Below are 12,708 nucleotides of genomic sequence, written 5' to 3'. Positions count from 1 at the left end.
GAATTAAAATATCTATATTTGCTTATATATTCATTCTCGTGTCACATTAGTTAATTGTCATCCTCTGGCAGAGCCATATATTTAAGCCATTCGCATGATGGTTAATGTGACAAGTTTTCTTCTCACAGCAAAAATGCCTCGTGACCAGGAAGTCCTCTTGTTTGCTTTCCTCGCATTCCTTGCTCTTATTTGTTGTCTCCCTTTTGTTGCTTGTCAATGCAACAAAAATCCAGTGATTTTCAATTTTGGGGACTCAAACTCTGACACTGGTGGCTATTCAGCTGCACTGGGATTCAACTTCGGATATCCTGACGGGCGCGCCTTCTTCCATCAACCAACTGGCCGACTATGTGATGGACGTTTAGTCATTGACTTCCTGTGTAAGCTACAAACACTTTGATCACCATATTTGTCTAGTTATTGTGACTGAGAAGTATTGTGGTATCGGCTTATGGATATGACTCTGATCTTGATTTGCAAGCCTATTGAATTTCCGGACGGTTACCGTTCATGCCTGTCTGCCATGGTTTATAAGATACTGTCTACGTTATTGATTGCTAACTTTGTATTTTAGCATCAGCATGCCTGCTAATTGTAGTAGTCTGTATTATTCTGATGATTTTGCACCCGTGAGTGGCAGAGATTCTGTGTTGATACAGCCTGGAAAACCTTTCTCTCCTCCTCTGTTTTATTCCTTTTTTCTGTTGTCTGAGGTGATGCACAAGTTGCATGTCGTATGCATGTATACCATGGAAAATTGCTCTCTCTAATTAAAATGGCTCGTGATAGTTGCATCTTGTATGCATGTGTACCTCCCAAAATCGCCCTCTATAATTAAAATGGTTCATCATGGTTGCCTGTTTGCCAGCATATACTTTTTGCTTATGCTGCCTATTGAACCTGAACGGAGTGTTGTATAGTCCGTGCCCGAAAGTAGATCAATGTAATTTGATGGCTTTTATGTTGTGCATCCCGTGAACCACCACCCGTACCATTTGAAGAAATTCCAGGGGATAGTCACATCAGACAGCCAAAACATCACAAATATCATGAATCTAATAGTTTATTTTTCCAACATCAACATAATCAAAGGGTAAAGTATTTCTAAGTGATATCCTTTCAACTTGCAAGTATGGATAGTTCCAACAAATAATAGCTGGATGGCATCACTACTAAAACACACTCTTACATCCTTCACATACTTCCCTGTTAATTCACAGGTGAAAGTCTGAAGACCAATTATTTGACTCCTTATCTGGACTCATTGGAACCTAACTTCACAAATGGTGTTAATTTTGCGATCAGCGGCTCAGCCACTTTCCCAAGATACGTCCCCTTCAGTTTGGACGTTCAGGTTCTTCAGTTCAGACGCTTTCACAACCGCTCTCTCGGGTTCCAGTCTAAGGGTACATATTAGCACCTTATGAATTTCAAATTATTACTGCTTTGAACTACGTACTTAATGTTTATCTTACACAAAACACTGCATCAGGTTTCAAAAATCTGGTTACCGAAGAGGATTTCAGAAACGCACTTTACACAATTGATATTGGACAAAATGATCTAACAGCTGCATTTAACTCCCTCTCATATGCTGACGTTGTTGCAAAAATCCCTTCTTTCATCTCTGAAATAAGGGATGCTATGTGGGTATGCTCATTTGAAAAAATTCTCCAGTCATTTGTTGTGTTATAGTCTATAATATGCTCATCAACATCATAGTGTAATGCATGCAGGCAATATACCTTGTTGGAGGAAAGAATTTCTGGGTGCATAATACAGGGCCACTGGGTTGTTTGCCTGAAAAGCTTGGCACGAGAAAAACCAACGCCACAGATTTTGATAAGTATGGATGCATTAAGTCTCTGAACGATGGTGCAAAAGTATTCAATGCCAAGCTAGACGGTCTTTGTCAAGAACTGCGGCAACAGATGAAGAATGTTAGTATTGTGTACGTGGATATGTACTCCATCAAATATGATCTCATTGCCAATTCTGCTGCGTATGGTGAGTGCTAGAAGTAGTATTTCTCTTTTGAGTAAGTCGTAGTGTTTTGGGCCTCATGCAAAGCAGCGTGGGTTATGAATGAATAGGTTTCAAGAATCCACTAATGGCATGTTGTGGGTACGGTGGAGCGCCGTACAACTACAATCCGGACATCAAGTGCCGGGACAGAGGATACGAGGTGTGCGAGCAAGAGTTGGCATACATAAGCTGGGATGGAGTTCATTACACGGAGACTGCCAATGCAATTATTGCCTCTAAAATACTCTCGACCAACTACTCTGTACCTCCTCTTGGCTTCAACTTCTTCTGTAACAAAGCTTGAACTTTCTGCAAATTAAAGCAATCATCAATAAAAGGAGTGTTGTTGGATTAACGACTGCAAGTAAATTAGTGTATCCTTGGTATTATATATTTTGGTAGTAATGGAAAGCAAGCAGAATATGAATGGATTTATGGATTATAATTAGTGATGCATACTGGTTCTTGCGTACGTACTAATCCATGTGTGAAAACTCCATATATTTGGTCTATTTTAAGCATTTATCTAAAAATTGTTTATGCAACTCGGAATAAATTAAGGTTCACTTTTTTCGTGAAATATGTTGAGAAAGATTACATTCTAGAGCTTAGAACGTTTCGTAAATAAAGATGGACATGTAGTGCGGGGATAGCTCAGTTGGGAGAGCGTCAGACTGAAGATCTGAAGGTCGCGTGTTCGATCCACGCTCACCGCATTCCGATGTATTTTTGGAATGAGAATGGTGTAACATCATACTTCCATTCTGGGCTTTCTAGTATGTTTATACGTAATGTCCTAATATGTATCAACTGATTGTTACCAGCACTAAAAAAATTCAACTGATTTTTAATGGAAACAGCACAAATATGTTGAGGGACAAAATGCAGTATCCATACAATTATTGTATTCTTATGTGATGGATGATTGTACAATTACAATTATTAATATCCATTTGGGTGAAGAAGACAAGCTAGGTGTGCTATTTTCTAATACCCTGCTTTTCTAAATTCATTAATTGCAAGAATGCAACCTGTTGTATTTTCTAATATTAGCGCAAAACCCACGACCTGCCATAACATTTTCAGTTTAGATAAATATGCAAGATTACATGCTTATAAGGTTCAACAAAAAATATTTATATATAATAAAATTACCTTTATATAGTGTTTTCAATTCAATGGGTTATTACTTGTTTAGAAAAATATTATAGATTCTTACATGGGTTTCTTGTGGAACATAGTACATTTTGACTTTATGAGTGCCAATAATTTTGGTATGAGTTATTTGTCCGATGTCTATGAGGGTATAGATAGATCCCAATTTTTGTTTTGTAAAAACTAGTCTGTTCATAATAACATATAGGCTTTGAATTTTTCATTCCCTCCCCATTTCAATGAGAAGAACGTAATACACCTCTACGATCAACAACTATATATCCTCCATTCCATATCTTTGTTTTCAGTTTTCATTCTAAAAATAGAGTCAGAAACTGGGCCATATAATAATAAGAGGTGGGCTTACTTGTTGGATCAACCTGAATGGGTGGATGATTCTAGACTAGAGAATGGGGAATATATCTATATCTATATGTAACAGGATGATGATTAGCACTTAGCAGCAACAAGAAATCAACACTTTGGAATTTGATATATCAACACCACAACATCAATTAGCAGTGCCCCTACCACTTGCTTTTAAAAAATGAGCAACCTTATTAATAGAGGTGGGCTTTTGTTCATGGCCTCAAATTTCTCAATCATGATTTCCAACCTACCAACCTATATATTAATTTACAGACATGGAAAAGAACTCAACCAATAAACTATATATTCCACACATAGTCATAGTAATGATTATTTACTCCTAACAATCTCTTCCTATGTCTTTTTGATAAATTGTTGTTTGCCCAGAGGAACAATCAATCTGTCATTGCACTCACAACCTTTAAAGTGGAAAGCAACACCCAATGCCTCCAAATTTCAAGTGAAACAAAAATAATACTATTTCCATATTGTCATTTGTTTGACTCTATAATTATTAATCATCGCTCTTTTATATTATTTTATTTTTTATGTATAAAATTTGGGTCAGTCGGCCCCACCCCGATAACATATGTATGTAAACCAAACCCCCAGTTGGAATTGGAATTGGAATTGTAATTGTTGATGATGATTAAAGCAACCGCCCCAATTGGCGGATTCAGGAACTCAGAGATTAAAACGCACCAACAAGCACAAGATTCATCAATAATAATAATATAGAATAGGGAGTATCATGGGAGTATTTCCGAGGAAAGTGTCCGAGACTATATATATCAATAAATTTGCCAATCTCTTTTTCTCCCAATTGTATGTTTGTTTCTTTCCTACCCTTTTTATCTTATTTTTTAAGAAATCTTTTTGCCTATTTCCTTTTTCCCTTTATTAAAGAAAAAAATAATTAATTAATTGAAAGAATGATATATAGGATAGTGAGGTGGGTGCAAATAATGGGAACATGCTTCTCCACCAATCTCTGCCAACCTTGAAATCAAACTAGCGCTTCAACCATCAATAAAAGAAGAAAAGCCATATATATATATATAGAGACTGGTTGTTGAAAGCTAAATTAAAGGCTCTGTGGCTAATAAAAAGTTGGGGTTTTTCTTTTTCAACTTTAATTGTGATGAGTGGGATTGATGATGAGATTGAGATTTGAGGATGGATGTGTGTGGATGCTTTCCTTATCTCAATATTTCAAGTGTATGTGGTTGTTTTAAAAACCCTTCAAATTATCTTCTTTTCCTTCGCAGACACACACACACACACATATATATATGTAAATTGAGTGTAATTTCTATACAGTAGCTACCTATGTGCGCCTATAAAGCTTCTTCAAGTCTTTATCATAATTTTCTTTCTTTTATGTCTTTGAACGGAATATATATATATTTCAAATGAATTGTATACGGCCAAAATTCCTACAAAATAGAAAATTTTAAGAATAGTAATGGGCAAGAATGTTTGTATTCATGTAACTTTTTGATATCTCAGATTATAAATAAAAAATACTTAATTAATATAGTAGAGGGATCCAGTGGATGTTTATAGATTTCCCTAACGTATATTGCGCTCTTTACATGAGTGCTCTCTATTATATATCACTTGCATTTAATTTATAGATGATGTGAAGTAGTATCCCTAATTTTAAAAGTGAAGTTGCTACCTATATCAATTATGTATGTACCCAAATTAATAAAACTGAATTCATGAGAAGACAAAAAGTTGGTAGTTGATATTAACAAGGATGGATAGATGGATGATGAGATTTTGGTATGGGAAGTAATTAACAATGTGGTTCCATATATACGTACAGTCATACACTGCCAGGCATAGGAAAATTGGTAAGTGCAAGATGGAAAAAAATTGAGGTGGTTGGTAATGGTAAGGAAAACATTAATTATTGGTTTATTAAATAATTATTAGTTTGGGTACTGATCAGAGTGCATGCACATGTATCTACGCGTTTCCTTCTTATTTCTTTCTTCTCACTTCATTGGCATTCACATGAAAAGTTTTGCTGTCATGCTACGTATTTTCATTTTTCACAAGTGTTGACCAATCCACTGTTTCAAATACATTAATCATCAACTTCATAATAATTATAATTATAATGATGAGAGGCATCTTTTTCTTGGACTCATCCCTCTCTTCATTACTATTTTTTTATGTTCCAAGAACTGAAGAGTTGTTTGGTTTCTTCTTTTCATATCAATGGATGATAGAGCAATAGCATATATACAACTTAAAACACACATACATATAATAGCAGTTGTTGTAGGTAGGGAATAGGGATTACTATTTATTGGGTTGCTGGGAATGACGGCGCCCGGATGGAAGTTCCATAATAAATTGAGCTTTATTCTTGGAAAAATAAGAAAATGTAATTTTGTATTTTATATATATATATATATATATATATATATGGTGGTACTGGTGACTTAATTTTCAGTTAGTAATTATGCCAAGACAACTAAACTACAACTAATAATCTAATTATTATTATAATAACAAATTAAAGTCAATTAGAGTAGTGGTGACAAATTAAGCAGAATTAATTGCATATATGGTAAAATGGTTGGTTCTGAATTCTGGGATGGATTTAACGTTGTCACTGCCAATCACTATGATAGATACATTAATCTTAAATGTACAAGATGTAATAAACACACATCACATATATATATATATATATATGGAGAATGGAGACAAGCAGCTTTAAACAAAGTGTTGATAGTAATTCAACATGCGAAAGCCAGCTTGTCCTCAACTCTATCTCTATCCTTCCTTCTTTCTCTACCAATAAATAAAAAAGCTTTCATTTATTTATATATATATATATATATAACAGCGCCACATTTTTCCAATTATTATTTATTAATTAACGCTACTTGTAGTTTGTATGGTGCATTCTGCTGCATCAACACTGTACATCCCTTTCACTCCTCCCTTTTTGACCCCCCTCATCCCTCTCTCCCTCAACTCTTTCTGCAGACTTAGCGAATAGCTTCCACTATATATTTGGCTCTTCCTCCCCTTCTTCTTCGCGCCCTCACATTCTTCTTTTCTCTTTTACTTACTTTAACTGCAAATACATTATAATAAGGTTTTGGGCTACCAAGATTCTTGAATCTCAACTCTTCTTCTTCTTCTTGTGTGCTGTCTGTGCTCTCTTCTTTCTTGCACTTAACTTCATCTGCCTTCTTCCCCACCAATCTTGATATAAAGTGTTCACATTTGTTCCAAGATTGAAATCTTCCAGTATCTAGATTGAAATCTCTCAAGTCCCAAGATTTGTTCATCTTGGCTGGAACATATATGTAGTTTCTACAAGGCAAGATTGGTATACCAAGTTCATGTAAATTCTTGGGGAAAGTTGAGCATTCCAATGGCAATGCTGATTCTCATTGCACTTGTCCGAGGATTTCCGTAGACATTTAGGAGTTCAAAACCGTTCCAACTCTTGACAACCCATCCATCCTCAAGGAAGATAATTTTACCGACTTTTCAAAAATGGAAGAATCATTTGTGCCCTTTCGTGGGATTAAGAATGACATTCAAGGGAGGATGCTCTGTTACAAGCAAGACTGGACTAGTGGCTTCAAGGCTGGTTTCAGGTATACTCTCAGTTTCTTGTATGCCCACCAATGATTTTCTTACAACTCTCTATCATTTATTCTATGCAAGTTAATTAGGATACTCGTACAAGAGTTTCTTTCTTCTTCTTCTTCTTCATCTTTATTTTTTCCAGTCCTTTTTCCCTTTCCTCCCCCCGTGTGTATATGTGTGTTTTCCAATTGTAATCTGCTTTTATGAAGTTGAGTTGAATCTTGGATAAGCAAAAGTTCCTTGCGGTGTAATAGTGTCCCGTTAATTTCAGGATACTGGCACCTACGACCTATATATTCTTTGCGTCTGCTATTCCAGTGATTTCATTTGGTGAACAACTGGAGAGAAATACAGGTCAGAAAATGTCCTTAAAAGTCTTGACATTGTTGTTGTTTAGATTCTTACATATTCCTTAGAATGTCATTGCAATTGTTCCTGATTAAGGACGAATTATTCGTATCTCTATCATTGGCATTGGCAATTATATAGGAATTACTACCTAGTCAACTCAAGAAAATAGTAAATGATGATATAAAGATGAGATCTTATGAAGGTATTGTAAGACTTCTCTTGACGCGTGTTACTTGAATTTTAATACATCAACGTTATAACCAACAATTGCAGATGGAGTTTTAACTGCCGTTCAGACTTTAGCATCCACTGCAGTTTGCGGAATTATACACTCAATCATTGGTGGGCAACCATTACTAATTTTGGGAGTTGCTGAGCCTACTGTCATAATGTACACCTTCATGTTCAACTTTGCTAAACAAAGACAGGATTTGGGTCGTGAAATGTTTCTTGCATGGAGTGGATGGTGAGCTTCATCTTTAGTTTGTATTCCATGAAGTGCTTTCTTTAGTTTAATCTGCTAACATTGTAAATGTAATTTGCCTAAATGTTTATCTTATCAAAAACTTTCAGGGTATGCGTTTGGACTGCAGCTTTGTTATTCTTGTTGGCTATTTTAGGAGCTTGCTCTATTATCAATAGGTTTACCCGTTTGGCTGGAGAATTGTTTGGAATGCTTATTGCCATGCTCTTCATGCAACAAGCAATCAAAGTAAGGAAACTGCATGGTCTTTCTTTTTTGTCTCAGTACCTCTATTCCTGTCATGAATGCCATCATTGGAATATCCTAAACCTAGCACTAAAAGATTCATGAGGTCTCAGCTCTAAGGGATTTCATCCTTTCGTTGACCTTTTTGATGATCCCATGATCAGGGACTTGTGGAAGAGTTCCGCATACCAAAAAGGGAAAATTCTAGCCTGACGGAGTATATGCCTTCCTGGCGGTTTGCTAATGGCATGTTTGGTTTGGTGCTGTCATTTGGTTTATTGCTAACTGCATTGAGAAGCCGAAAAGCAAGGTCATGGCGGTATGGGTCTGGTGAGTTTTATGTTACAAACAAGTTCATAGCAGAATCGAAAAGGCAACGACCACCTTTGATAATATTTAGAAGAGGATATAATCATTTATGATTTCCATACAGGTTGGCTCAGGAGCCTTATAGCTGACTATGGGGTACCACTGATGGTGTTGGTGTGGACAGGGGTATCCTACATACCTACTAAAAGCGTACCAGAAGGGATTCCAAGACGTCTCTTGAGCCCAAATCCATGGTCACCTGGTGCCTATGAGAACTGGACTGTGATAAAGGCAAGCATGTTGCTTAATATTTATTAACTAGTTTTCTTTATTTTCTTTCATGGCTTGAAAATTGATAATTTGTCGTAAAATTTTCAGGATATGCTGAATGTGCCCGTTCTCTACATACTTGGAGCTTTTATTCCTGCAACAATGATTGCAGTACTCTACTATTTTGACCACAGTGTTGCATCTCAGTTGGCTCAGCAGAAAGAATTCAATTTGAGAAAACCACCTTCTTTCCATTATGACTTACTGCTTCTTGGATTTCTGGTATGCAGAACTTGTTTTGTTGCCTGATCTTGTGCTTCTATAGTCTAATTTTCCTGATCTAAGATACAAAAGTCTTTTGTTTTTGTTGCCAGACTTTAATGTGTGGTCTTCTTGGCATTCCACCGTCAAATGGTGTAATACCACAGTCCCCAATGCATACAAAAAGTCTAGCTACTCTTAAACACCAGGTGATTTTCTTTTGTCTAACTCCCTTCACCATCTGTTATTGCTTCTATAAAGAAGGTCAACCTGGGGACTTTCTTGCTGTCATGTGGTGCTTTTAATTTAGCTACAGTGAGAATACAGAGATCCTCATATTTTGCTATTGCTGCCAAAAACAGTTCCTCGTAGCAGTCCTTCTGAACTTTTTTCATTGAATGTACAGTTACTCAGGAACCGACTAGTTGCTACAGCACGCCAGAGTATTAAAAAGAACGCAAGTTTGGGACAATTGTATGGAAACATGCAAGAAGCATACCAACAAATGCAGACTCCTCTCATCTACCAGGAGCCATCACATAGAGTATGCAGCCTACTCTTTCTTGTATTCCATGAAACAGAAAGTCACTATTTCATTGACTTGTGTGTTTTGACCATATGAGTCCTGATGCCGTCCAAGCATCTTTTAAATGTTCACATGTTGAGTTAGGAAGAAACTAAAATCAGTAAAAAACAAATAGGTATGAGTTCAGTAAATAAGAAGATAAAAGGGTTGGTCTTGAAGGGAGTTCAGGATCCTGTCACAAATTAGATACAGTGCAACAGATTTACTAAGACAAAATACATAAAATTTTCTCATCAGGGTCTGAAGGAGTTGAAAGAATCAACCATTCAGTTAGCCTCAAGCATGGGAAGCTTTGATGCTCCAGTTGATGAAACAGTTTTTGATGTCGACAAGGAGATTGATGATTTACTGCCTGTTGAGGTGAAAGAACAGCGTGTCAGCAACTTGCTGCAGGCCATTATGGTTGGAGGATGTGTTGCTGCGATGCCTGCCTTGAGAATGATCCCTACCTCCGTTCTCTGGGGATATTTTGCTTTCATGGCCATTGAAAGTTTACCTGGCAACCAGTTCTGGGAGAGGATATTACTGCTATTCACTGCACCAAGCAGAAGATACAAGTGCGTGCTTCAAATGCTTTGTAACCTTTTTTATTTATCAAAATACGTGCTACTAAACTTATTGTCTATGTAATTGGCAGGGTTTTGGAAGACTACCATGCCACCTTTGTGGAAACCGTGCCTTTCAAGACGATCGCGATGTTTACAATATTTCAGACGACATATTTGCTTCTTTGTTTTGGCCTCACATGGGTTCCAATTGCAGGGGTCCTATTCCCTCTGCTCATTATGCTTTTGGTCCCTGTAAGGCAATACATGCTGCCAAAGTTTTTTAAAGGGGTTCATCTTCAAGACTTGGATGCAGCAGATTATGAAGAGGCACCGGCAGTACCATTCAACATTCCAGCGGTAAGACATTTTCCACTTTCATGTTCACCAATAAACCTGAAAATCTTTTGGCATTTATTTGATAAGTCCAATTCTGCATTGCTCATGTTTGCAATTTAAATTCACGGATGCAGGAGGGAGAAGTAGGTGGTAGACTTTCTTTCGCTGAGGGAGGAGAGATTTTAGATGGAATTATTACTAGAAGTCGTGGTGAGATCAAGCATATCTGCAGTCCAAAGATCACAAGCTCATCAGCAACCCCTGCCAAAGACGGTAAACTCCAGAGCCCCCGTATATCAGAGAAAGCATACAGTCCACGGATTAGTGAACTGCGAGGAGAAAGAACTCCTCGCTCAGGCGGAAGAGGACCTCACAGTCCGTGGATGGGAGAAATAGGGGCATCTAATTTGGGGATAAGTCCTCGTAACCTGGCTTCAAACCAGTGAAAAAATTGATGCCTTTGTCCGTGGCAAGTTTGAAATAGTAATCATATGCTTTGTAGCTGGTGGTTTGGTTTGCTTGTGTTGTAAAATCTTTAGCAACTCCTATTCTATGGGAACCTGTATAATTAACCTCATGTTGATTCCTCGAGTGATAATAATACTAAGTCAAGTTATCCATTTTGTATTACTGCTGTGCATATGATCCCTTCTATATGTTGTACATTTCATATGACATCAATATGAGAATTTGTAGACCACAGACCTGACCATCAAAAAGGGGATAAAAGGACAAAAGAGGCAGATTTGTCTAGCTCCAGAGGCATCCTTTTTCCAGGGCCTTCGGCAGCCCCACATTTATGTACTGGCAATATTACTAAAAAAACATTGAGACCATTAGCTGCTTTTGCTGTCACAACTGTAGTTCCAACATCATGTTGACAATTCCCCTAATTCATTGCAGACTGTCCCTCCCTAGCACAAAAACAATAAGCTGTCATTTACATGATGAATTTGACGGACAAATCGAAAGTATAATTTCTTTAAGTGCCATTCAAGTGAATTGCATCATACTCTTTTCTAGGAAAATCTTATTAAAACTATTGACTTCATACCAAATGCTGATTTAATGGACACATTATGGCATGATTCTCACAGTTCCTGACCAACCAATGTAAACAAGTATTGATCTAAGTTAGTAGTGGAACCCATATTATGCTCACGTGGCATGATTCTCACACGTAAGTTGATATTGAACACTCAATGTAGATATGTGTTTGTCATTTTTCAGGAAAATAATTACAAGTTCTGAACTCAAATAAACTAGCGTGACTATATTTGTGGGACACTGTATAATCTCTTGGGCAGTAGATCAGTAATGTAGCAGAGTTATATTAGCAGCAGAAGCATTAGGTAATGTTCGCTGTCCTTCTCATATAGTGCAAGTGCATTGATCCTCTTAATTCACTTTAGTTGACATTTCTTAGGACGAAGACAACTCCTGGCTTAAAGTTGGTCTTATTGTCTGATGATTCTCGTTGTGGGAGAAAGGTGGCAGCAAATAAATCGGCAGACATCAATGATGCACTAGCTATGAACAACAGCATTACCATGTACACAGAAAAGGATAAAGCAGAGCTGCTTTACAAACAGTTGATGGGCAAACAAAAGCTGAGGTGAGAATTGAGTGAGAGAAGGGATGTGAAATAAATTCAAGATAAAAAAGGGGTCGTAGAGTGTTGATTGCATGGATGAATAAAGAGAATGTTGTGGTTTGCTAGCATTGACTTAACTAGGGAGTGGGAAACATTAAGGTCCCAGCTCTTGTAATAATGATACAATCTTTGTTCTTTGTTTTACTCATTTTGTTGTGGACGACCCTCAAAGACTTGACGAGGTGCAATATGTGTAGAGATTTGGTGTGCTTATGGATGATAAACCATAAAGAAGTGAAAAGCTTTTGTAAGTCTTAGTGCAATAAAATTACATTAAGAAGTATGGAATTTTGAAAAAATAAAAGATGATTAAAATCGATGGGAGGTTCTCATCTAAGCACTTTCGAAATACTTTGGTCAGCTTAAAATCGAGATAGAATGAGTCAAATTAAAAATATGTAATGAGGATGAATTACAAAAGGCGACGTGTGCGCGGATATTGTGGTACATGTTGTATTTTCTTTCCGAAAGAGGGTATTTAGGTCCTTTTGTTGACAATTATATCATACCC

The 12,708-nt window shown here is 36.9% G+C and overlaps 2 protein-coding genes and 1 non-coding gene across 3 annotated transcripts; all 3 read left to right on the top strand.

Annotated features, from left to right (window-relative positions):
* LOC105163009 (GDSL esterase/lipase At1g09390) lies at positions 64-2,380 on the top strand. Its single transcript, XM_011081207.2, has 5 exons — positions 64-380; positions 1,221-1,406; positions 1,493-1,650; positions 1,737-2,007; positions 2,094-2,380. The coding sequence occupies exons 1-5, from the start codon at positions 95-97 to the stop codon at positions 2,327-2,329; spliced, it is 1,137 nt and encodes a 378-aa protein (XP_011079509.2). The 5' UTR covers positions 64-94; the 3' UTR covers positions 2,330-2,380.
* TRNAF-GAA lies at positions 2,669-2,741 on the top strand. The gene has a single exon. It is a non-coding gene; the product is annotated as a tRNA-Phe (tRNA).
* Positions 6,480-11,173, top strand: LOC105163008 (probable boron transporter 2). Its single transcript, XM_011081206.2, has 12 exons — positions 6,480-7,181; positions 7,445-7,527; positions 7,798-7,990; positions 8,098-8,236; positions 8,398-8,563; positions 8,667-8,833; positions 8,921-9,094; positions 9,187-9,282; positions 9,480-9,617; positions 9,897-10,216; positions 10,297-10,564; positions 10,678-11,173. Exons 1-12 carry the CDS (start codon positions 7,078-7,080, stop codon positions 10,987-10,989), a joined length of 2,160 nt encoding a protein of 719 aa, XP_011079508.1. The 5' UTR covers positions 6,480-7,077; the 3' UTR covers positions 10,990-11,173.

This window comes from Sesamum indicum, linkage group LG6 (assembly GCF_000512975.1).
Source record: "Sesamum indicum cultivar Zhongzhi No. 13 linkage group LG6, S_indicum_v1.0, whole genome shotgun sequence".
Lineage (NCBI taxonomy): Eukaryota > Viridiplantae > Streptophyta > Magnoliopsida > Lamiales > Pedaliaceae > Sesamum > Sesamum indicum.
This window is presented reverse-complemented; position numbering and strand designations above follow the sequence as displayed.